The following is a 27,846-nucleotide window of genomic DNA, read 5'->3' on the forward strand; positions in this document are numbered from 1 at the left end:
GGTGGAACACGTGCAGGAGCGCACTGATGAGCACTGGAACAAAACTTTTAGCCAACTTTGCATCGCTGTCCTTCTTCAGCATACTGCAGCAATAAAACGGAATGTGGTGCAGCAGGGTTTAATTGTATGCACGTCAGAGAAGAACACTGTCACACTCTATTAAAGATCCCCACTAATCAAGATGGATTAACACGCTCAGTTGTGACCTCCACGACATGAGGCGAAATGAGGGTGGTGTGTGACATTCATGGAAGATTTTTTGACAGCCAAAAGCATGCTCCACAAATATCAAGAATATCACACACCAACACGCACTATAAAAAAAAACCTATTCAGATGCATTAAGTCACGTTAAGAATGTCAGGACTGTGCCAAGAATGATGCAAATATGACATTTGCAATGCGTCCTGCCTATGTGTAAATGCAGCATTAAGGTCCACTTTTGAAGACATTTTAAACATTTTTTTTATATACAGCAACAACAACAATAACAAAACATATATTTTTAACAACTAAAACATTATTCAGTCACTACTCTGTTCTAGTTTTACTACTACGATTCCGCACGACGTGAAATTGATGAGCAATATAAGGAAAATCTGTGTACTTAAGTTAAAGCAAGTAAATACAAACCTTAAAAGGCAGTTTGGAAGGAAGCAGTTTTTTCTTAATGCATGTAATTAGGTAAAAAGCTTAGGCTTCTCCCTTCTTTCATCTGGGGTCACCACTGCAGAGCCAAGGTGGATCTGCGTGTTGCAGCAGATGCCCCTTGTAAAGCAACTCCACATTACATGGAGAATGGACATAGATAACCATTTGGCATTGGAAATCACCACACTTAACCCCCTGGCCACAACCAATAATGCATGTCAGAGGTATACAAGTGACAAAAAGAAACAATGGATTTACTTTAATGTGTTTGCATTCTGCTCTGTGCAAGTCTTGGGTCGGGACTCTGTATCTGCAGATACTCAATATTAAATGACTCAGATCGAGATCAGAAAAAACAAAACAAAAAAAAATCTGGACATCCATAGATGATGTAAAGGGTCTGGTATCCATCTGAGGGTTTCTGTATGCTCACTTCACATTTGAACAGAAAGGGCACAACACTTCCAATTTAAGAAAACACTAACCAATGCAGGTAACACATCTGCGTCACTTAAAGAACACATAGTTGCAACAAAAAAAACATCTTGCAAATCGAGAAAATACTTCAAACCATAGAAAACACAAACAAATGTAACCTACAGTATAGCACATGCAACAACATTTCAAATACGAGAGTGATTGGGGCATGTTTGATTAAGATATAATAGAAAATACAGAAATCAATGTTCAATTTAAATGCCCACAAAATCTGTAATCTGAAACAGATCTGGGTCAAATTTTGTCAGTCGAGAAAGTATACTATCCTACATAAGACTTCAAATATGAAAGAAATTTGATCTTTTTTGACAGTTGTGAATTTATGAAAATTTGTTCAATGATGAAGATAGGGAGATTTTTCCTGAATTTGACATATGACATTGAAAAATGTAATAATTTCTGGTGTATCAGGATATGAATCTTCAGTAAAAAATTTTATAACATATAAAAAATTGTGGGCTCCAGGCTGTTCACAAGCAGACAGACAGACAAATAAACAAACAAACAAACTAGGGCGAAAACATAACCTCCACCTAACTTCATTGGCGGGGGTAACAAACACAGGTGAAAACATAACCTTCACCCACTTGCAGATATGCACCTTCTGCTTCATTACAAATGAACTCTGACATTTAACTGTGTTTTCACAAACTGGAAATTTAAAAAGAAAATTCTCAAATTTCAGATATTCAGTCAGTGTTCCATCCATGGTACTGAAGCAAACTGTTGAATAGTTATGTTGTTTTCAGCCAATGGAATGCAAATAACTGTTCACACAGCTCTCTGTGCCTTCCACTGACATATTGTATAACAGTTATTTGCTAGTTTACTTAAAAATTATGGATGGAACAATAATTAAATGTCTGAAATAAGAGATTGTTTGTGTGTTTGTTTGTGTGTTTGCTTGTTTTTTGTAATAGCTAGTTACAAAACGGAAGACTACAGTGCAGAAACGTGTCACAGCACTGCTCATGTATACACAACAGTTTTCTGAAGAAAATCCTTGCAAATGTTTGTTTTTTTTTTTACCTCAAAATTAATTTCTGATTACTGTAAAAAAAGTTTCTTACATTAGAACACTTGTAGTTAAAATAGTTAAAAAGTAAAAGATTCTTTAGAAACTTTCTTCATCTGGAAATTAAAACTATAACTTATCTGTTATTTTAGATGAGATGATTTCTTGTTTAACATAAGGAACCACACATTTATTTTTAGACAAATAAAATAGCATGGAAATGTGTACATTTTTAAGTCTGGTAGATTATTTATACACTCAACAAAAATATAAACGCAACACTTTTGGTTTTGCTCCCATTTTGTATGAGATGAACTCAAAGATCTAAAACTTTTTCCACATACACAATATCACCATTTCCCTCAAATATTGTTCACAAACCAGTCTAAATCTGTGACAGTGAGCACTTCTCCTTTGCTGAGATAATCCATCCCACCTCACAGGTGTGCCATACCAAGATGCTGATTAGACACCATGATTAGTGCACAGGTGTGCCTTAGACTGCCCACAATAAAAGGCCACTCTGAAAGGTGCAGTTTTATCACACAGCACAATGCCACAGATGTCGCAAGATTTGAGGGAGCGTGCAATTGGCATGCTGACAGCAGGAATGTCAACCAGAGCTGTTGCTCATATATTGAATGTTCATTTCTCTAACATAAGCCGTCTCCAAAGATGTATTTTTGCAAGGTTTTGAAAATATATGTACTAAAACTTAGTCTCCTTTTTTTTGTTGTTTTTTTTTGTGCTCTGCCATGCCCTCTGGTCCACACTGAGCCATTTTACTGCTGAAACCATTTGAAGTAGCAAATGTCATTGCAAAATTTAAAAAATTATTAGTATTTCTTTAATCTCCCCATCTTTCCTGAAAATGCCTTTCTGGCCTACCTCAACGTTTTCACCATCTATTTAAAAAACTGATTTGTTAGCTTTCTAGTGGGTAAAGTCTAGGACTGGCTCATGTGTAGTGCTTCAAGATGACAGGATTTAATGATATATAAATAAAGTGAACTAAACTAAGTGCCACTACTTATGCGCCACAAACAGCCCATATGACCTCCTTACCACTCTGATTCAAATTATGAATCCAATCTGTGGTGAGAGAGGAACAGATTATATGTAAAATGAGTAGAAGACAATATAATCCAGCAGATGAAATGTATTAAAATTTAATGTGTGTGTGTGTGTGTGTGTGTGTGTGTGTGTGTGTGTGTGTGTGTGTGTGTGTATATATATATATATATATATATATATATATATATATATATATATATATTTTTTTTTTTTTTTTTTTTTTTTTTTTTTTTTTTTTTCAAGTAACCTTATTTTCATGTTAAAAAAATGTTATTTGTAGGTGTTCTGCTGGGTACATGACAACACACAAACAGCTGCTGACAATCACTTTGTAGTAAAGTGACTGGAAAAAGTCTTATTTTCTTATAAAGCCCAGAAAACCAACAAAAAGAAACTATGTAGTTTTATCATCCAAAATAAATGATTTCATTTCAAAAGGTGGAAAGTGGTTAAATATTTTACTGGTGTGTCATTATGTCTCTATGTAAAATAATAACGTGAGTATATTTTTACCAAATGTGGGAGGAATGCCTCTAGATGATTAACTCTTGGTGTAGATCAGTCAAAGGTTAAAATGGTCAAAAACATAATCTGAAAAAACATTTTCCAGGATATTTCTCCAAAATGATAGAACTAGAGAATTGATGCCAAATTTATTTCAGTCTGTAAATAATTTGCAGTTAAATTGTATGAGTGACATTATGATAATATATTCCAAAGTATACACAGTGTAATGTTATGTGGGCGTTCACGGTGTGCATCATCCCTCCAATGCCTTTCATTTTTATTATTAATATTAGATTTTTGCACCCTTGTCAGTGTTTTGACATTTGCACAGTACTCTGTGTTACAGTGGCAAAACAGTGTTATTAACTGCGTCGTTACAACAATGCAGATTGTGAAATTCATCTTATCATGTCTGGTTGTGTTAGCATTGATTCACACAAACCGACTTGTCAGTAATTTGACTTTTCTTCTGTGGTTCTTTCTGATTTTGTCTCTTTTTTAGATCAACACTAAAATATCTCTGGTATTAATCTGTTCACAAGCAGACAGACAGACAAATAAACAAACAAACAAACTAGGGCGAAAACATAACCTCCACCTAACTTCATTGGCGGGGGTAACAAACACAGGTGAAAACATAACCTTCACCCACTTGCAGATATGCACCTTCTGCTTCATTACAAATGAACTCTGACATTTAACTGTGTTTTCACAAACTGGAAATTTAAAAAGAAAATTCTCAAATTTCAGATATTCAGTCAGTGTTCCATCCATGGTACTGAAGCAAACTGTTGAATAGTTATGTTGTTTTCAGCCAATGGAATGCAAATAACTGTTCACACAGCTCTCTGTGCCTTCCACTGACATATTGTATAACAGTTATTTGCTAGTTTACTTAAAAATTATGGATGGAACAATAATTAAATGTCTGAAATAAGAGATTGTTTGTGTGTTTGTTTGTGTGTTTGCTTGTTTTTTGTAATAGCTAGTTACAAAACGGAAGACTACAGTGCAGAAACGTGTCACAGCACTGCTCATTTATACACAACAGTTTTCTGAAGAAAATCCTTGCAAATGTTTGTTTTTTTTTTACCTCAAAATTAATTTCTGATTACTGTAAAAAAAAGTTTCTTACATTAGAACACTTGTAGTTAAAATAGTTACAAAGTAAAAGATTCTTTAGAAACTTTCTTCATCTGGAAATTAAAACTATAACTTATCTGTTATTTTAGATGAGATGATTTCTTGTTTAACATAAGGAACCACACATTTATTTTTAGACAAATAAAATAGCATGGAAATGTGTACATTTTTAAGTCTGGTAGATTATTTATACACTCAACAAAAATATAAACGCAATACTTTTGGTTTTGCTCCCATTTTGTATGAGATGAACTCAAAGATCTAAAACTTTTTCCACATACACAATATCACCATTTCCCTCAAATATTGTTCACAAACCAGTCTAAATCTGTGACAGTGAGCACTTCTCCTTTGCTGAGATAATCCATCCCACCTCACAGGTGTGCCATACCAAGATGCTGATTAGACACCATGATTAGTGCACAGGTGTGCCTTAGACTGCCCACAATAAAAGGCCACTCTGAAAGGTGCAGTTTTATCACACAGCACAATGCCACAGATGTCGCAAGATTTGAGGGAGCGTGCAATTGGCATGCTGACAGCAGGAATGTCAACCAGAGCTGTTGCTCATATATTGAATGTTCATTTCTCTAACATAAGCCGTCTCCAAAGACGTTCCAGAGAATTTGGCAGTACATCCAACCAGCCTCACAACCGCAGACCACGTGTAACCACACCAGCCCAGGACCTCCACATCCAGCATGTTCACCTCCAAGATCGTCTGAGACCAGCCACTCGGACAGCTGCTGAAACAATCGGTTTGCATAACCAAAGTATTTCTGCACAAACTGTCAGAAACCATCTCAGGGAAGCTCATCTGCATGCTCGTCGTCCTCATCGGGGTCTCGACCTGACTCCAGTTCGTCGTCGTAACCGACTTGAGTGGGCAAATGCTCACATTCGCTGGCGTTTGGCATGTTGGAGAGGTGTTCTCTTCACGGATGAATCCCGGTTTACACTGTCCAGGGCAGATGGCAGACAGTGTGTGTGGCGTCGTGTGGGTGAGCTGTTTTCTGATGTCAATGTTGTGGATCGAGTGGCCCATGGTGGCGGTGGGGTTATGGTATGGGCAGGCATCTGTTATGGATGAAGAACACAGGTGCATTTTATTGATGGCATTTTGAATGCACAGAGATACCGTGACGAGATCCTGAGGCCCATTGTTGTGCCATACATCCAAGAACATCACCTCATGTAGCAGCAGGATAATGCACGGCCCCATGTTGCAAGGATCTGTACACAATTCTTGGAAGCTGAAAATGTCTCAGTTCTTGCATGGCCGGCATACTTACCGGACATGTCACCCATTGAGCATGTTTGGGATGCTCTGGACCGGCGTATACGACAGCATGTACCAGTTCCTGCCAATATCCAGCAACTTCGCACAGCCATTGAAGAGGAATGGACCAACATTCCACAGGCCACAGTTGACAACCTGATCAACTCTATGCGAAGGAGATGTGTTGCACTGCATGAGGCAAATGGTGGTCACACCAGATACTGACTGGTACCCCCCCCAATAAAACAAAACTGCACCTTTCAGAGTGGCCTTTTATTGTGGGCAGTCTAAGGCACACCTGTGCACTAATCATGGTGTCTAATCAGCATCTTGATATGGCACACCTGTGAGGTGGGATGGATTATCTCAGCAAAGGAGAAGTGCTCACTATCACAGATTTAGACTGGTTTGTGAACAATATTTGAGGGAAATTGTGATATTGTGTATGTGAAAAAAGTTTTAGATCTTTGAGTTCATCTCATACAAAATGGGAGCAAAACCAAAAGTGTTGCGTTTATATTTTTGTTGAGTGTATCTCATTTCAGCCAGAAAAGCAGACACTGTAAATAAATACAAATGTTCATTATAAATGCAACAAGCTCCACTCCTTTATCTAGATTTGACATAAATTAACCTATATGAACAAGGAGTGTGTGTGTGTGTGTGTATATATATATATATATATATATATATATATATATATATTTTTTTTTTTTTTTTTTTTTTTTTTTTCCTTCAATGTCATGCTTTCAACATTGTTTACCTGTCTGTTACCAGGATTATTCAAATGTTTCCAGCAGATTACCATGAGGTTTTGTGGGTTAAAGGTAAACTCCAGAATTGTTCAACTTTGGGTATACTTTTAGATGTTTATAGGTTCATCTTAAAAACAAAGCCCCTTATCAACAATTGACTTGCATGCACTTAGTGGAGACTTACATAGCAAGATGGGAAGAAGGCTAAGGTAAGTTGCTGCTGGCACAATATCTCATTTAAAACTGTTTTATTACATTTACTGAGGTAAACATGCATATGTGTACCGTCATTGAGATCCTCTGTATGTTATCTCTGCATTTCTTTTGTATTGTTGTTATGAGTATATATGTTTATATGTGGGGAGTTCAGATGAAAAATCCAGTATTGTCAAATCCATAAAGTTCCTCATGTATATATGTATACATCTTTTACTTTCTTTATTTTTTATGGTATAAGGGGAGGGTATCTATAACTTATAAGCTTTGCTTCTGCCTTCACCCTTTTGGCTACACGGATTTATTGTAAATTGTTCGTTTTATGATTGTGTTATTGTTTGTGTTGTTGTTCTGTGTGCCGAATAAATTCATTCAATTCAAATTCATTCAATATGCACAGCCCAGCTTCATGGTTTTTTTTTTTTTTTTGTGCCCCAGTCACAAGAATGGGTCACTTTTAGTGATGTGTTTTTGTTTTTTTTTTTACCATTTATAATCTTCCCCCTTCTCCTAACTCTAACCATAACATAAGTGTCTCCATTCCCCTAACCAGAATCACCTCAAACTCCCCCCACATCACCCCACATTTTGTGCCCTGTCACAAAATGAATTCATGTCCTGTCATGAAAACCGCCCCAATTTTCGTGACATATCACGAACCCATAGATTAATTAACTTTTTGTAGTGCCATCACGAACTGCCATGAGACTGGTTTGGATACGGGACACATCGAACATTTTCATCTCTTTGGTGAGGTTCACGTGAGGGTTTTAGGTTCCACTGTAGGCTTACAATGTACAGCTGTGTAACCTGTGACGATGTCTACAGTCTAACTTAATACTGTAGTGATTATCATAACTCTTCTCTCAAATGAAAAGGTGAATTAAAAGAAGCAGTGTTGCCACAGTAACTTTGAAGCGTTAGTTATTGTAAACAGTTACATTTTACAGTTAGTTTATACAATTTAATTCCTTAGCAGCTGTGGACAACCTGTTGGCAGCTGTTGAATGTAACTAATGAAGTAACTAGTAATCTAACTTGGTTACTCTTAAGATTGAGTACTCAGAAAAGTAACTATTATTTACTTTAATATATGGTATGGGATTTTCCCAACTTCTGATTTGCCCATTCGCCACTTTCTGAGCTGTACCACATGCCGAGTTGACTGCTGGTGGAGCCGAGTAGACCGCGCGTGCGAAACAAGTACACCTCGCGTGCAGCGTAGCGCTAGCTAATCGAGCAACACCTTTTATTGATAACGACAAATCAGTTTGGCTGTCAGTTTGTTGACAAGATGGCAGAAGATAGGTTTGCGTCTGTTAGCGACGCTGACTGAAAACGAATTTTACACGAAAAAGATGCGAAGAACATCCGCAGAAATACACAGTCAGCAGCCAACCTGTTTTGCAAGTACGTCACTGAAAAGGGACATGCGCCCATTTTGAAACTTATGACAGACGGATGCTTGACGGAGTACTCGGTCGATTTTACGCGGAAGCTAGACAGGCGAACGGCGAACTTAATAAGAAAACAAGCCTGATGACTCTTCGTCACGGACTTAGGCATCTCCAGCCGATCGATGGGATGTCAGTTGATGCCGTATGACAGTAATAACAAAGAGTTGAAACTTGAGATTGATTTTTCAGTTTTAGTATGTTTGACAAACTCCCAGTTTTCTTGTTTACCATATAATAAAGCATATATAAATAAATAAATAAATAAGTAATCATCATGGGTACACCTCATCAAAAGTCTATAATTGTATATTGCTGATTATCTGTCACCAGAGCATCTTTTGGCCTTGTGGAGTGACGTTTACGTAACTTCTTTAGGACAGCTTGGTGGAGGTATGCGCTCTCCACCTGAGCCCACCTAGGTGGGGCATGATGTATTTTTGCAAGGTTTTGAAAATATATGTACTAAAACTTAGTCTCCTTTTTTTTTTTGTTTTTTTTTGTGCTCTGCCATGCCCTCTGGTCCACACTGAGCCATTTTACTGCTGAAACCATTTGAAGTAGCAAATGTCATTGCAAAATTTAAAAAATTATTAGTATTTCTTTAATCTCCCCATCTTTCCTGAAAATGCCTTTCTGGCCTACCTCAACGTTTTCACCATCTATTTAAAAAACTGATTTGTTAGCTTTCTAGTGGGTAAGGTCTAGGACTGGCTCATGTGTAGTGCTTCAAGATGACAGGATTTAATGATATATAAATAAAGTGAACTAAACTAAGTGCCACTACTTATGCGCCACAAACAGCCCATATGACCTCCTTACCACTCTGATTCAAATTATGAATCCAGTCTGTGGTGAGAGAGGAACAGATTATATGTAAGATGAGTAGAAGACAATATAATCCAGCAGATGAAATGTATTAAAATTTAATGTGTGTGTGTGTGTGTGTGCGTGTGTGTGTGTGTGTGTGTATATATATATATATATATATATATATATATATATATATATATATATTTTTTTTTTTTTTATTTTTTATTTTTTTTTCAAGTAACCTTATTTTCATGTTAAAAAAATGTTATTTGTAGGTGTTCTGCTGGGTACATGACAACACACAAACAGCTGCTGACAATCACTTTGTAGTAAAATGACTGGAAAAAGTCTGATTTTCTTATAAAGCCCAGAAAACCAACAAAAAGAAACTATGTAGTTTTATCATCCAAAATAAATGATTTCATTTCAAAAGGTGGAAAGTGGTTAAATATTTTACTGGTGTGTCATTATGTCTCTATGTAAAATAATAACGTGAGTATATTTTTACCAAATGTGGGAGGAATGCCTCTAGATGATTAACTCTTGGTGTAGATCAGTCAAAGGTTAAAATGGTCAAAAACATAATCTGAAAAAACATTTTCCAGGATATTTCTCCAAAATGATAGAACTAGAGAATTGATGCCAAATTTATTTCAGTCTGTAAATAATTTGCAGTTAAATTGTATGAGTGACATTATGATAATATATTCCAAAGTATTACACAGTGTAATGTTATGTGGGCGTTCACGGTGTGCATCATCCCTCCAATGCCTTTCATTTTTATTATTAATATTAGATTTTTGCACCCTTGTCAGTGTTTTGACATTTGCACAGTACTCTGTGTTACAGTGGCAAAACAGTGTTATTAACTGCGTCGTTACAACAATGCAGATTGTGAAATTCATCTTATCATGTCTGGTTGTGTTAGCATTGATTCACACAAACCGACTTGTCAGTAATTTGACTTTTCTTCTGTGGTTCTTTCTGATTTTGTCTCTTTTTTAGATCAACACTAAAATATCTCTGGTATTAAAAAGAAAAGGTGGGTGGTGGCAAATCAAGAGAAGAGCGCTCAAGAGAAAGAGATTTCTTCAGAAGATGTGATTTTTTTTTCAGCTGTTGTTTCATTCTTGTAGTATCCATTTTGTCCTTTTGCATTGAAAAGAAAATGACACTGTTTCCAGGGAGCTACTGACACTGTCACTCTAAACACACACAGATAGTCACTGAGCGCCTCAGGAGGGTGTTAAAGAGCTTTCTTTATATGGCGATCACTTATCTGTCTGCGCCGATGCTTCTGTTATGTGTTTTCTATTCTGTGGCAACAGATTCACCCTTTACATACATCAATGTTCACAACACAGACAGATTTTATTACAAGTGTTATTTTTCCTCATTTATCAAGCTCAAAGTAATCAGCCTGGAATGTTAGAACCACACGCAAGATGAATGACACTGCAAAGGCACCACTTCAGCAATTAAGTACTTCTCTAATTGTAGAAAGAACCACACAAAGAGAGAATTATTTTTTTCTATCTTCTTTTGTAACCCAGGTTAATTAAAGGACATTTGCTTAATTGTAATTAAAAAGCAAAATATAATCAAGTGGCTGAATCATTGTTAAATAAATTCATGAATAACCTCTTTACAGAAGCTCACTGTCAGTTAAAGCATTTATCTTGTACACCATACTTTTATCAAAGAATCACATATAAAAGACAACGCATTTACTTATTTTCATTCATTTCGGTTGCCACTGTGTTTGCCATATTAAAAGCCTCAACTATGGTGGCCAAAATGGTCCACAATACTTGCAAATACAAAAATAAATAAATAAAACATGTGCATCAATTCTACAAAAGATAGTTGCATCCAAAAACATCATGCAAATTGAGAAAAAAATGCAAACATAAAGAACAGAAGCAAGTATAACCTAAGGCACTGGCAACAATTTAAGCTGATAATGTGTCTTATGCAAATTCAGACAATGCCCACAAAAAACACGTGTCGAAAATAGAAACAACATGAAGAGCAGTTCACCACACATTATTGGAAGTACAAACAATGCAAAAAGATTTTTCTTACTGATGAAACCTCAAGTGCATCGTGCCACTCTGTTATTGTTGGACTACAACACATACCTGGTTGGCAGAGCTGTTTGTACTGAGGATTTTGCGCTTTACTCTAGTTCTATTTTTGTCAGAATCGGGGTCTGAACCCATCTCCTGTAGAGAGTGCAAAGTTGATGCAAATTTGTTACATCTGGCTTGAACACAATGGAAATGCAAGCTAAAGTGTTTTGCTAAACATTTATTTGCATATATAATAAGAAAATTAAAGGTAAAAGTGGGTCATGAAGAGTCCCAGCTTGACGGAAGGAAAGCTGTTACTTAACAGCATATTTGAAAAATGCAAGATACGTTTGTTGTCCAACCAAATACTTGTTTCCAAAGGTGAGCAATGGCTGGAACAGAAGCAATAGGGCCTTTTGGCTCCCCTCAACCAATCAGCAGCTCCCTTCTCCTTACACCTGGACACAAACAAACAAGGACATGCAAAGGCTGCATGGCCAAGGAATAATACTTCCATTGTGCTGTGAAATACTCTGTGTTATGGCTATTGCATGCCTTCACACAAAAAATGGCTCATTGGATGAACTCAATTCAATTATGTGCCTGATTTCCAAATAATAAATATATGGAGTCCCAGCTAATTAAATCACATTATCTTGCATGGCTATGTTTTAATTGAGTTGGGGCTCCATATATTTATTCGATGGAATCTAATCCAATGAGTGAGGTTTTGAGTGTATCACTCAAACAAATGATTCATTGGATGAACTCAATTCAATTATGAGCAGGATTTCCATCTAATAAATATATGTAGACCCAGCTTTATTTGAGTTGGGCCTATATATATATATATATATATATATATATATATATATATATATATATATATATATATATATATATATATTCAATGGAAATCTTGATCATAATTGAACTGAATTCATCCAATGCATCAGTTTTTTGGAGTGTTGTCTGAATTTTCAGCATCCACATTATCAAATTATTGCTCCAGGTTATATTTGTTTGTGTTCTCTATAATTCCTTTTTTTTTTTTTTTCCAAATGCAACTACATGTTGAAAAATTGATTCAGTTGTTTGTTTTTTACCCCATTTTTTTTTTTTGTATTTGCTAGTGTTGTCTTCATTTGGAAGTGTTGTGGCCTCACTCAGCCACTCACCTACTGAAAACAATCGAGCAACAGCAACACACTGACCCTTAAGATTAACATTTGAATGCAACACACATAATTCAAAAATATATCCTCTACTCTTGCAGCTGCTTTTTTAAGACGTTTATACAGATAGAAAAAATACACTGAATTCACTGAATGCTATAACAAATTCACAAGTCATACTGAATTTTGCACCATGGCAGCTTTGGATCTGCTGTCACTATTGACGCCTGCAGCATCCTGTGTGCCATAAACTGAAATTGAGATGTTCACATGCCCTAACAAAGTTTGTATTTTTGTGCCCTGCCAGCATCCTGAGGGTCATGTGTGTTCAAATTGAAATATCCAGAATTCAGTTGTTACTCTGTCATGTATGTTCACATGTTGTCACCTCAGGGAGTGGTGTCTGGTCCTGCATGACCACTTGGGGAGTGGTGGGGGCGGGTCGAGCATGTGCCATAGAGTTTTTCTGCAGCTCAACCCCAAAGGCGGGAGGAGCATTCTGCAACTGTCTCCTGTACTGCACAAAGCTGCAGGTCTTTAGAATGATTGCCAGGATGTTCTTCCCAATCAGGATCCCAGATACCCTGGCGTCCCTGTAGAAGATCATGTTTCCCCCACGGATAAATAGAGTGATGATGTTGATGGTCACTAGGCTGAGGATGGGATACAGGAGCATCTTGTGGGGTACAATGTTGATGCCCTGCATGCTGATCTCACTCAAGGACACGCATGGCAACACAAGGAGCAAGATGTAACAGTAGAAGAACATCAATCCCTCTGCCCAGAGGGGAAGTCCTTTCTTCTGAGGCTCCCACAGATTGGCCTGGATGTCCAGGATATCTAGCAAGTCCACCACCACCCAGAAGAGGCGGTTGCGGATCTCCTCTCGCTTCTTGAAGGCGCGCACGTACTCCATATGGTCTATAGCCACCAGTACCACGAAAAGCACTGGGATGCAGATGGACAGCAGCAGCGTCAGGGCCTTCCTGGCGAGAGCGTCCAGGCTCTTCCTGTCTGCCTTGTAGTTTTGATACACAAAGTACACCTTGATCTCCAGCACAAAGATGTACAGGAACCACAAGATCATGGCATAGCCTCTCTTGGCTGTCCGCACCTCGGCACCCACCCACACTGCAACATAACGCAAGACGATGAGGAAACAGATGTCTCCCACCATCACCATGATGCAGATGCCAATCTTGCGGGGGCCGTGGTTTTGCTCTACCAGGTAGGCATCAATTAGCGCCATACTGCTCATGATCAGGATGGTGGACAGGCACACGTGGGGCTTGTTGGTGGGAGGCGGGGGTACCATCCTTGTCTATGTGAGAGGAGGAAGAGGGGAGCAAAGGGAGATGTGTTGTTGAAGAGGGGGGTGCAGCGGGTCCTCAGTTTGACCAGCGAGGAGGCAGATCAGACAGCGGTGTTTCCCTCCACTGCTTCTGCTTTGGTCAGAGTCCAGAATGCATTAATAGCATTCACACGCATCACTTTCATCAATCTACGCTTGTGCCCAAGCCACCTGCCGGGTAGACAATACCCCTCATTTAGTAAATTATCTTCACGGGTAAATGGACAGGCTCACTGTGGTAATAATTAATAAATGCCAGGATACGTCACCCATTTATTCCCTGAGAATGACCCATTAGACCTGTCTTATCAGTGCCTTAAGTCGATTTTTACAACTGCATGCAATTTCTTGCAAACTGCTGCAATGTCTCATTACAGATTCACCGTCGACATCCTCGTGTTCAACCAAGCTTTGGAGATAAAAAGCCAGCTCAATACTCACTTGTGTCCCTCTTTGTACCTTATCCTAACGACTGGCAGCAAGCGATCATCCATGAGAATGCACTGGGAGATCACAAAGCTCATCTGTAATCCACAAAAGAAGAGAACGCACAGGATCCTCTCCTTTTCTGATAGACCTAAATCCACCAGGCAGGGATTTTTTTTTTTAATAAATGATAGAGAAATCCCTAAATATTATCACCATAATCTATTTACAGCCCAGCCTCAATCAATTTCTGCAGCTGAGAGTAGATATTATTTAGTATTGTGCTTTGATTTAAAAAAACAAAAAAAAACAACTCCAAAACAGAAACCGAGAAGTGGGAAAGTTATTCTTAGTGTGAGTAAAAGAGAAGAAGGCTGTTTTTCTCTCCAGAAGTTTTGCTTTCTGTCACCAACCATCCACAGAGAAAAAAATGTTTTGGTGTATTCTGGTGCGTGTGCAAGCATGTGCAGGTTTCAACAATCACCACGCTCAGTCACTGCTGGAAAAGGTTTCCTCGCCGCCCGCCCTCCCTCCTCCTGTGAGATCCCGGACGCTGTGCCGTTTGCCGGCTCTTGCGGCTCCGACAGCTTTGCCAGTGACACCAGGATCAACAGCATCAGCGGACTCGCACCCCCCAAGCCCAACCCGATCCCCGTACTCAGCTGTGACTGCCGGCAGTCACTGGCATTGTGGTCCTCCACCAACTGCGCGCCTCTGTTCACTTTCAGCAGAGTCAGAGATGCTTTCTTGGTGCCTCCAGACTGACTCCTGTGATTTTGCTCTCAGCGCTTACCGTCCGCTTCCTTCTCTCGCTTGTGCTCAAGTAAAGGCACTTGCTGTGTGGAGATGAAGCTTGGCAGACCACAGCTGCAGAGAGAGAGAGAGAGAGAGAGAGAGAGAGAGAGAGCCAACACTTTTCCAAGGGGTGGAGAAATGCAGGGGGAGGGAAGACGAGCCAGCCTTTTACAGCTTAGCTGAATGCACAACTTCTCTCTCTCTCTCTCTCTCTCTCTCTCTCTCTCTCTCTCTCTCTCTCTCTCTCTCTCTCTCTCTCTCTCACCCTGCTTCGCATCCTCTTTTTGCATTGTGTCTTGTGCTGATATCCTATTTTCTCTTTGCTTCTTTTTTTAGATCCTACAAAGCTTTACTTTCCTTCTACTTTGAGAAACCTATTAAGGTGCTGTGCATCTTTTGTTTTTTCCTGCATCTTCTAGAAGGTATAATGTGAATCCAAGTGGTGCTGTTGAGAGGAGAAAAGGTGGAAGAGGAAACTCACAGGAAGACAGCTTCCCAGCATGCTGTGAGTCTGCAGTCGTGCAGAAGCAAGAGGGGAAGGAGAGGAGGCATGAAGAGAGCCGGTGTATTGATCTACTGACGGAGCAGGGAATCATGAGATGGGGGCCGGAGACCAAAGAGGTGATGGGTATATAGAAGGCTGAGTGACATGGAGAGAAGGGAATAAAATCCACAGGAGCAGTGTTGGGCAAGTCCAAATGTCAGAAGACATTTATCCATCCATCCAGAAGCAATAACATCTGTGCTGGAATATAATAATTATACCAACAGGTCAGAAGGTGGAAAAGGTCGTTGCACTTGCTCGGTGAAACTTTGACATAGTGTGTGTTAACACTGCTAGATCTGTTTATCCAGCTGGGCCAATTAGTGATGATCCTTCATCAGTGGAGCCAAGCTGCTTCCATCACTCCACTATGAACCCTTTAGCTCATGAATTGCAGTTATTGAACAGTCAAAAAGTATTCATAGTCTTTGCAGCATCACTGCACTTTTCATCCACTGACAACGAAACATAATTGCATTTGAGCTTTGCCGTCACGAACAGATTGAGCAGCTGTGAATCGGCTGACAGCTGCTGTCGTGGCTGTTTAGGACTTCTGTCATGGCACAATCCTGAAGGCTTCATGCCTGCAAAATGAATTGAAACAGCTGCTTCACTATTTACAAGTTTTTCTATATATTTTTTTCATTAGCTTGGCCACAGGGCAGCACGGTGGTTTAGTGGTTAGCACTGTTGCCTCACAGCAAGAATGTCCTGGAATTGTTTCTCACCTGGTCCTTTCGCATGTTCTCCCTGTGTGTGTGTGGGTTCGCTCCAGGTGTGCCACTTTCCTCCCACCTCCACTGACATACAGGTTTGGTGAATTGGAATCTTTAAATTGCCCGTAAATGTGAATGTGTTTGTCTATTTGTGTCCCTGGGACAGACTGGCGACCTGTCCAAGTTCTACCCCACCTCTTGCCCAATGGCTGCTTGAATAGGCTCCAGCCCCCCATGAAACTTAATTGGAATAAGTGGCTATTGATAATGAATGAACCATTGGGCCATGACAAAGTGGAATCATAGTAACTCTTCCTTTGCAAGCTTTACCCATCTTTTTATTATTATTAATTTGAAACGTCATAAAGTACAGGCGTAAATTCAATGCTAGGAATGTGGTCAGGGACTTGATCCAGTTTCAGAATTTCTTATTCTTCTTATATTAAGTGCATGTTCTTTTTTCCTCTCTCTGACGTCTATTGTCCATGAACATCTATCCTGTCCAAACCTCCCGCTGAACAGATTGTCTGAAGTCACCCGGCAGCACTTGCACACCACTGACTCCTTGCCTCCTGTATATGATCCGTGCCAACCCAGTCTCACGGCAAGTCATGATTCAGCAGCACGAAATATACATTAATCTATTGGTTCATGATATTGTGATGACAAGCGCCTCATTTTCGTCAAATGCATTTCTGCATTTTGAAACGTGTTGCAGGCATCCATTTTTAAATGAGCAAATATTTGCACAAAAACAATAAAGTTTATCAGTTTGAACATTAAATATCTTGTTTTTGTGGTGTATTCAACTGAATATAGGTTGAAGAGGATTTGCAAATCATTGTATTCTGTTTTTATTTACATTTAACACAACATCCCAACTTTATTGGAATTGGGATTGTAAATGTATTTGACAAATATGATGCATTAAAAATAAACAATCAAGGTGCAGTTATCTCTCCTTCAAGATATTTTCCTTCGTGCACATCTTCATATGGTGTGCTACCATTGTGTGATGTGTTTTCTTGTTCCATATCTTCTCCCTCAATTTTGCAGCTTCAGTTGGCACTTTCCCAGGAAGCTGGATCAGTAGAAGGTCAAGGTCCTTGGGGCATTTTGGTGGCATTGGGATGTGCATGGAGGGGAATGTACTATACATACAAATAATACAGCTCTGAAGTAAGCTCCTGTGTAGCATCATAAGTGTGCCATTACTCTGCTGTAAAACTAGTATAAACCCCTTTGTGCATAACTTAAAGTCTACACCCACTCCAGATACAAACTAACTTGAAATTCTTTTGCCAAACTGCTAAATGATAAATGTACAGATAACTCACCATATTTGTTTAATCCATCACCAGACACATTGACTCACTCTTCAAAAAGTCCACAGTGTAAATGTGGCACAGCCTGTTGTGCATACCATGGAGTCCACAGTTGCTCAGAAAATGTTTATGATTTAAACATTAATGGCCTGATTTATTAAAGGTTTTCCTGTGTAAAAACATGCAAACACCATAGCACTCACCCCCCCCCCCCCCCCAAAAAAAAGAAAACTTGTAAGCTAATTTGCCCATACATAAAACAGTAGTAAGTAATACGAGGTCTATTAGAAAAGTATCCGACCTTATTATTTTTTAAAATTTGAATCACGTGTGATTGCGTCAGACAAGCTTGAACCCTCGTGCGCATGCGTGAGTTTTTTCATGCCTGTCGGTTGCGTCATTCGCCTGGGAGCAGGCTTTGAGTGAGGTGTGCTCCACACTCTGTGGATTTTTATTGCAAATAAATGTCTGAACGATTTGGAGCTTTGCTACATCAATTTTTTTCCAGAAACTGTGAGAGACCTCCAGGTGGACACTGTTCGAAAAATTAATATGGCATTCAGGGACGATTTTATGGGGATTAAACAGATTAAGGAGTGTTACTGCCGCTTTAAGGACTGCCCACAACTGCTGAGAGCGCGGCGCGCTTCCAGCCCCCATCGACAGGCTCACACCCCGCTGAAACAACCAGATCATTTCCAACATGAAGGCTTTGTTGATCCGGGACCTCGTCTGACTTTCACAAAAAGGCAGAAGTCGTGGACATCAGCACTTTTTCGGTACATTCCACCATTACAGGAGTTTTTTTCATGGAAAGAAAAGCGGAGGGATGCGCCACAGAGCCGTTCATTATGCGGGACAAAACCACCTCGGTGTTGGTCTCTCAGGACGGCTTTCAGGTGGATTTCAGACGGATTCCCGTTGCTTTCCAGTCGTGTGAATATCCGATTGTGATTGAGCCGAGCTTTTCCATGACAAAAACTCCTGTAACAGTGAAATGTGCCGTTCATTTTTAAACTGGACGCTGTCTTGATCTGGTATGTCATCTGACTAGCACAGGAATTGTGAAAACACGTGGACATCAGCACTTTTTCGGCACATTAAGACAGACATGGGGAGGAGTTCCGCGCGTCGCACTGCACCCGCTCGGCGCAAAGCAATGCCGTGATGAAGCCTCACAGGACATGTTCTGGCATGTCCAGCTCATGCACAATCACAATCGGATATTCACATGACTGGAAAGCAACCGGAATCCGTCTGAAATCCACCTTAAAGCCATCCTGTGAGACCAACACCGAGGTGGTTTTGTCCCGCATAATGAACGCTCCGTGGCGCGTCCCTCTGCTTTTCTTTCCATGAAAAAAACTCCTGTAATGGTGGAATGTACCAAAAAAGTGCTGATGTCCACATCTTCTGCCTTTTTGTGAAAGTCAGACGAGGTCCCGGATCAACAAAGCCTTCACGTTGGAAATGATCTGGTTGTTTCAGCGGGGTGTGAGCCTGTCGATGGGGGCTGGGAGCGCGCCGCGCTCTCAGCAGTTGTGGGCAGTCTTTAACACGGCAGTAACACTCCTTAATCTGTTTAATCCCCATAAAATCATCCCTGAAAGCCATATTAATTTTTCGAACGGTGTCCACCTGGAGGTCTCTCACAGTTTCTGGAAAAAAATTGATGCAGCAAAGCTCCAAATCGTTCAGACATTTATTCGCAATAAAAATCCGCCGAGAGGGTGGACCACACCTCACTCAAAGCCTGCTCACAGGCAAATGACGCAACCGACAGGCATGAAAAAACTCACGCATGCATCACAGCACGAAGGTCATGGGTTCAATTCCCACCTGTGGCCTTTCGGTGTGGAGTTTGCATTTTCTCCCCGTGTTTGTGTGGGTTTCCTCCAGGTGCTCCAGTTTCCTCCCACATCCAAAGACATGCGGGTTAGGTGGTTTGGAATCTTTAAATTGTCCGTAGGTGTGTGACTGGGTGTGAATGTGATTGTTTTTTCTGTTTGTGGCCCTGTGACAGATTGGCATCCTGTTCTGGGTGTACCCCGCCTCACACTCTATGACTGCTGGGATAGTCTCCAGCTCCCCGCAACGCTTTATTAGACTAAGCGGCTGAAGTTGAGTGTGTGTACAATGATCTGCAAATCTCATGAACCCATATTTTATTCCCAATGGAACATAAACAACATATTAGATGTTGAAACCAAGGCTTTGAATTGGTGTTGCAGACTGAACCCCCCCCCCAGAAATTGGTCCAACCACATATTTGTTCCGTCTTCCTAATAAACCAGCTGATTATAATTAGTTAAACTCTTCAGGCAGGTGGACAAGCTAATTATTGAGATCACCTGTTTTAGGTGCACAGGTAGATGGTCGGGCTTTTGCTTTCTGAAGCTGGAGTTTTCCACCTCGGTGTACATGTACATATACATAAATATTCACACCTGTTGCTCAGCACTTTGTTGATGCACCTTTGGCAGCAATGACAGCCTCAAGTCTTCTTAAATATGATGCCACAAGATTGGTGCACCTATCTTTGTGCTGCAAAATTGTTTCCATCCCAACACACATCATTTTGGACACGGTATAGGATTTGTTATCTGGGATCTTAATAAAATAGGTCGTCAATATGCAGGTAAGATGTCTTCTTCTTTGTCTTTTGGCTGTTCCCGTTAGGGGTCGCCACAGCAGATCAATCGTTTCCATCTCACCCTGTCCTTTGTATCTTCCTCTGTCACACCAACCACCTGCATGTCCTCTCTCAGCACATCCATGAACCTCTTCTTTGGTCTCCCTCTTCTCCTCCTGCCTGGTGGCTCCATCCTCAGCATCCTTCTCCCTATATACCCTGGGTCCCTCCTCTGCACATGTCCAAACGATCTCAATCTCGCCTCTCTGACTTTGTCTCCAAACCGTCCCACCTGAGCTGTCCCTCTGATATGTTCATTCCTAATCTTGTCCATTCTTGTCACTCCCAAAGAGAATCTCAACATCTTCAGCTCTGCCACCTCCAGCACTGCCTCCTGTCTTTTTGTTAGTGCCACTGTCTCTAAACCATACAACATAGCTGGTCTCACTACTGTTTTGTAAACTTTCCCCTTCACTCTTGCTGATATTCTTCAGTCACAAATCACTCCTGCCACCTTTCTCCACCCACTCCACCCTGCCTGCACTCTCTTCTTCACCTCTCTACCACACTCTCCATTACTTTGAACAGCTGACCCCAAATATTTAAACTCATCTACTTTCACCACTTTTACTCCTTGTAACTGCACTATTCCACTGGGCTCCCTCTCATTCACACACATGTACTCAGTCTTGCTTCTACTGACTTTCATTCCCCTTTTCTCCAAAGCATATCTCCACTTCTCCAGACTAGACTCAACTTGCTCTCTACTCTCACTACAGATCACAATGTCATCTGCAAACATCATAGTCCATGGGGACTCCTGTCTGATCTCATCTGTCAACCTGTCCATCACCACGGCAAACAAGAAAGGACTCAGAGCTGATCCTTGGTGTAATCCCACCTCCACCTTGAATGAGTCTGTCATTCCGACTGCGCATCTCACCGCTGTCACACTATTCTTGTACATGTCCTGCACTACCCTAACATACTTCTCTGCCACTCCAGACTTCCTCATACAATGCCACAACTTTTCTCTTGGCACCCTATCATAAGCTTTTTCTAAGTCCACAAACACACAATGTAACTCTTTCTGTCCTTCTCTGTACTTTTCCAACAGTATTCTCAGAGCAAACATTGCATCTGTAGTGCTCTTTCTCAGCATGAAACCATATTGCTGCTCACAGATCTTCACCTGTTTTCTAAGCCTAGCTTCTACTACTCTTTCCCATAACTTCATGCTGTGGCTGATTAGCTTTATGCGTCTGTAGTTACTGCAGCTCTGCACATCACCCTTGTTCTTGAAAATAGGAACCAGCACACTTCGTCTCCACTCCTCAGGCATCCTCTCACTTTCCAAGATTTTATTAAACAATCTGGTTAGAAACTCTACTGCCATCTCTCCTAGACATTTCCATGCCTCCACTGGAATGTCATCTGGACAAACTGCCTTTCCGCTCTTCATCCTCTTCATAACAGCCCTCACTTCTTCCTTACTAATCTCTTGTACTTCCTGATTTACTCTCACCACATCCTCCAGCCTTTTCTCTCGCTCATTTTCTTTATTCATCAGCTCTTCAAAATATTCCCTCCACCTTCTCAGCACACACTCCTCACTTGTCAGCACAATACCATGTGCATCTTTTACCACCCTAACCTGCTGCACATCCTTTCCAGCTCTGTCCCTTTGTCTGGGCAATCGATACAAGTCCTTTTCTCCTTCCTTACTATTCAAAGTCTTGTACAGCTCGCAATATGCCTTTTCCTTTGCTTTTGCCACTTCTCTTCTCACCTTACGCCGCATCTCCTTGTACTCCTGTCTACTTTCTTCATCTCTCCGACTATCCCAAAACGTTTTCGCCAACCTCTTTCTCCTTATGCTTTCCTGGACCTCTTCATTCCACCACCAAGTCTTCTTGTCTTCCTTCCACTGTCCAGATGTCATACCCAGTACTGCCCTAGCTGTCTCCCTCACCACATCTGCAGTACTTTTCCAGTTGTCCAAAACTGCTTCCCCTCCAACTAGTGCTTCTCTCACCTGCTCGCTAAATTTCACACAACAGTCTTCCTCCTTCAGCTTCCACCATCTGATCCTTTGTTGAGCTCTCACTCTCTTCTTCTTCTTTACCTCTAAAGTCATCCTACAAACAACCATCCTATGCTGTCTAGTGACACTCTCTCCTGCTACCACCTTACAGTCTGTGCATCTCCTATAAAGAATGTAGTCCACCTGTGTGCACCTTCCTCCACTCTTATATGTTACCCTGTGCTCCTCCCTTTTCTTAAAGTAGGTATTCACCACAGCCATTTCCATCCTTTTTGCAAAATTAACTACCATCTGTCCTTCCCCATTCCTATCCTTGATACCATATCTACCCATTACTTCCTCATCACCTCTGTTCCCTTCACCAACATGCCCATTGAAGTCTGCTCCTGTCACCACTCTTTCATGCTTGGGCACACTCTCCACCACCTCATCTAACACACTCCAGAAATCTTCTTTCTCCTTCATCTCACAACCTACCTGTGGGGCATATGCACTGATGATATTCATCATCACCCCTTCAGTTTCCAACTTCACACTCATCACCCTGTCAGACATTCACGTAACCTCCAACACACTTTTAACAAACTCTTCCTTTAAAATGACCCAACACCATTTCTCTTCCTGTCCTCACCATGGTACAACAACTTGTACCCACCGCCGATGCCCCTGCTCTTACTTCCCTTCCACTTGGTCTCTTGCACACACAATATGTCTACCTTTCTCCTCTCCATCATATCAGCCAGCTCTCTCCCTTTACCAGTCATACTACCAACATTCAAAGTCCCCACTCTCATCTCCACCCTTCTAGTTTTCTTCTTCTCCCACTGTTCGTGGCAACGTTTTCCTCCTCTTCTTCGTCGTCTTCACCCAGCAGTAGCCCAATTTCCACCGGCACCCTGTTGGGCAATAGCACCGGTGGCGGTCGTTGTTAACCCGGGCCGTGACCGATCTGGTATGGGAATTCGATTCTAAGTCTGCATAGTTGGGTTGGCTTGTTTTACGCTGGATGCCCTTCCTGACGCAACCCTCCTCATTTATCCGGGCTTGGAACTGGCACTCAGAATGTACTGGCTGCACACCCCATATCTAGTATTTTGCTCATGTTTAAAACACAGCAGCTGCGGCAGGGTGGCATCAGATGAAGTGCATATTCCATTCAAGGATTCTGTCATCTGGAATAACCAATGGATGCGTGTAGCACAATGTGTGACACACACACACACACACACACACACACACACACACACACACACACACACACACTCTTCGACATTTAATCTGTGCCAGATTGTTTTATATTCCAGCCTTCTCGAACCTGGCAGCTTTCATGTGACATATCCTCAGACATCTTGTTTATAAAATGTTTGATCTACAACTACATTTAGTCTGAACTTTTCCTCCTTTGAGGTTTCATTCTGTTGATTGCTTTTGAGGTCTACAGTATAATAAATACTGTCAAAGGCTGTCACATTATACTGTACAAATTGAACATCTCTTCAGCAAGATAATTATGACAGGTTTCACCAGATGGCCGAGACAATCAAGCTGTGGAATACAGATGGACAAGTTCCACAAACACTTTATTGATGTAAAAATATGTTACAGTACAAAGTGAGTATGGGCAGGCTGACTGAACTGACTTGGAATAGACAAAATATCAGGCAGTCAAAAATCTGAATTAAAATGAAATGCATCAGAGAGTCACATGCTCTACACACCATGACATAAATGTACAAGTCAGTATAGTATACGTATGTCTGTAATGGTGTTACTGTCTTTGTAAGAACTCATTATGTGACATTATAAACTCATTCATACCAATCAGTCACAAATATTTTGATGATCATTATATGCTTTAGATCATCAGTCCAGGCGTGGTTGCTGAGATATACAAAAAAGGCCAGGTTTTCCTTAACCTTTGATCTCTGTCCAAACTAGTCCAAAATCGAATCCCCTTTTCATATTTCTCCAAGTAAAATTCCAACAGAATTTGATCACCTCGGCTTTTTGGTCATTGAGCTACACACACACAAAAAAGAAGTGGTTGCTTTAAAAGTATTGGTTTAACATATTTTGCACACTGTACAGTGCACCAGGAAAGTATTCACAGTACTCCGCATTTTCTACATTTTGCTATGTTACAGCTTTATTCTAGAATGGAGTAAATTAATTGACCTTTGATCACTGCATTAAAAACCGACATCATTGTGTAAAGGAACACTTCAGAAAACCATTGTCAGTTAACACAGTTCGTCGCTACATCTACAAGTGCAAGTTAAAACTCTACCATGCAAAGCGAAAGTCATACATCAACAACATCCAGAAACACTGGCGCCTTCTCTGGGCCCGAGCTCATTTGAAATGGACAGACACAAAGTGGAAAAGTGTGCTGTGGTCTGATGAGTCCACATTTCAAATTGTTTTTGGAAATCATGGATGTCATATCCTCCGGACAGTGGTGGACACAGTTCCGCTAACTAATTATCGAAGCTAATGTTTTCATTATCATATTAGCTTTTCAGATAACTTTGAAAACCATCAGCAGACTGATTATCTTCCGATAAATTTTGGTCCGATAAATTTTAGACTGCCAGCATATTTTTGCAGGTGTGGTGAACAAAGCTTGACAGTTACAAACATTTGTGAAGTTTAAAATCAGTTGAGTATCTACCTGTTAACTGTTTTGTAGTAGATGTGCAGTTCTATCCTCTGCAAACAGAGAAGAGCTGGTTCCAGAAGAAACAGCCCTATCCTTTGCAGGCAAGGAGAGCTGGTCACAGAAAAGAAAAAAGCTCATTTCTTTTGACCCCATACTGATACGCTGGTAATATCACCCAAGTCATCCAGAGGCATACAATTTTAACTTATGGTTAAAATTTTAACCAAACTAATTTCGGACAAGTTATTTAAATTAACGTCACGTCTGAAGTTTCATAAAGTGAAAATATCAGATATATGTTTTAGTTTTAAAGTAATGCACTAATTTTGAAGGTTTTAGTGTGAACATGCTGTGTCCAGGTGCATTATGGGTAATCTCAGTACATTCACGACAGAAGAAATGCATTTGAGACACTCTGATCAGGCTCCACACAGACAACAGCATTAACCTGTTTGTATATTCTGCCTAAACGTGAATATATTCTCTGGATTTATAGACATTGTTATTGTTTGTTTTATGTAAAAATGCCAGAAGAAGCCCAGGTTGCTTCTCTATTATTTTTAGTTGGTATAATTGCAGTTGATTCCAGCTTATGTCAAACATTGTCTGTCGTCTTTGTTCCAGAGTAATATATATATATATATATATATATATATATATATATACACTCAACAAAAATATAAATGCAACACTTTTGGTTTTGCTCCCATTTTGTATGAGATGAATTCAAAGATCTAAAACTTTTTCCACATACACAATATCACCATTTCCCTCAAATATTGTTCACAAACCAGTCTAAATCTGTGATAGTGAGCACTTCTCCTTTGCTGAGATAATCCATCCCACCTCACAGGTGTGCCATACCAAGATGCTGATTAGACACCATGATTAGTGCACAGGTGTGCCTTAGACTGCCCACAATAAAAGGCCACTCTGAAAGGTGCAGTTTTGGTTTACTGGGGGGGATACCAGTCAGTATCTGGTGTCACCACCATTTGACTCATGCAGTGCAACACATCTCCTTCGCATAGAGTTGATCAGGTTGTCAGTTGTGGCCTGTGGAATGTTGGTCCACTCCTCTTCAATGGCTGTGCAAAGTTGCTGGATATTGGCAGGAACTGGTACACGCTGTCGTATACGCCGGTCCAGAGCATCCCAAACATGCTCAATGGGTGACATGCTTCGATCTTAAATATGATCAATCTATCTTTATTAGTTGGCTATGTACCACAGGCTTTTAAGGTGGCAGTAATTAAACCATTACTTAAAAAGCCATCACTTGACCCAGCTATCTTAGCTAATTATAGGCCAATCTCCAACCTTCCTTTTCTCTCAAAAATTCTTGAAAGGGTAGTTGTAAAACAGCTAACTGATCATCTGCAGAGGAATAGTCTATTTGAAAAGTTTCAGTCAGGTTTTAGAATTCATCATAGTACAGAAACAGCATTAGTGAAGGTTATAAATGATCTTCTTATGGCCTCAGACAGTGGACTCAGCTCTGTGCTTGTTCTGTTAGACCTCAGTGCTGCTTTTGATACTGTTGACCATAAAATTTTATTACAGAGATTAGAGCATGCCATAGGTATTAAAGGCACTGCGCTGCGGTGGTTTGAATCATATTTATCTAATACATTACAATTTGTTCATATAAATGGGGAATCTTCTTCACAGACTAAGGTTAATTATGGAGTTCCACAAGGTTCTGTGCTAGGACCAATTTTATTCACTTTATACATGTTTCCCTTAGGCAGTATTATTAGACGGCATTGCTTAAATTTTCATTGTTAAGCAGATGATACCCAGCTTTATCTATCCATGAAGCCAGAGGACACACACCAATTAGCTAAACTGCAGGATTGTCTTACAGACATAAAGACATGGATGACCTCTAATTTCCTGCTTTTAAACTCAGATAAAACTGAAGTTATTGTACTTGGCCCCACAAATCTTAGAAACATGGTGTCTAACCAGATCCTTACTCTGGATGGCATTACCCTGACCTCTAGTAATACTGTGAGAAATCTTGGAGTCATTTTTGATCAGAATATGTCATTCAATGCGCATATTAAACAAATATGTAGGACTGCTTTTTTGCATTTGCGCAATATCTCTAAAATTAGAAAGGTCTTGTCTCAGAGTGATGCTGAAAAACTAATTCATGTATTTATTTCCTCTAGGCTGGACTATTGTAATTCATTATTATCAGGTTGTCCTAAAAGTTCCCTGAAAAGCCTTCAGTTAATTCAAAATGCTGCAGCTAGAGTGCTAACAGGGACTAGAAGGAGAGAGCATATCTCACCCATATTGGCCTCTCTTCATTGGCTTCCTGTTAATTCTAGAATAGAATTTAAAATTCTTCTTCTTACTTATAAGGTTTTGAATAATCAGGTCCCATCTTATCTTAGGGACCTCATAGTACCATATCACCCCAATAGAGCGCTTTGCTCTCAGACTGCAGGCTTACTTGTAGTTCCTAGGGTTTGTAAGAGTAGAATGGGAGGCAGAGCCTTCAGCTTTCAGGCTCCTCTCCTCTGGAACCAGCTCCCAGTTCAGATCAGGGAGACAGACACCCTCTCTGCTTTTAAGATTAGGCTTAAAACTTTCCTTTTTGCTAAAGCTTATAGTTAGGGCTGGATCAGGTGACCCTGAACCATCCCTTAGTTATGCTGCTATAGACTTAGACTGCTGGGGGGTTCCCATGA

The 27,846-nt window shown here is 40.2% G+C and overlaps 1 protein-coding gene across 1 annotated transcript; it reads right to left on the reverse strand.

Moving 5' to 3' along the window:
• Positions 1-12,836: 12,836 nt before the first annotated feature.
• LOC117523460 (transmembrane protein 121-like) lies at positions 12,837-15,312 on the reverse strand. The gene has a single exon (XM_034185006.1). The coding sequence runs from the start codon at positions 13,965-13,967 to the stop codon at positions 13,017-13,019; it is 951 nt and encodes a 316-aa protein (XP_034040897.1). The 5' UTR covers positions 13,968-15,312; the 3' UTR covers positions 12,837-13,016.
• Between the last annotated feature and the right edge of the window lie 12,534 nt (positions 15,313-27,846).

Source organism: Thalassophryne amazonica, chromosome 13, assembly GCF_902500255.1.
Source record: "Thalassophryne amazonica chromosome 13, fThaAma1.1, whole genome shotgun sequence".
NCBI classification, from domain to species: Eukaryota; Metazoa; Chordata; class Actinopteri; order Batrachoidiformes; family Batrachoididae; genus Thalassophryne; species Thalassophryne amazonica.

Coding starts and splice junctions, on each gene's coding strand:
- LOC117523460 (XM_034185006.1), bottom strand. CDS start 13,967: ATGGTACCCCCGCCTCCCACCAACAAGCCCCACGTGTGCCTGTCCACC.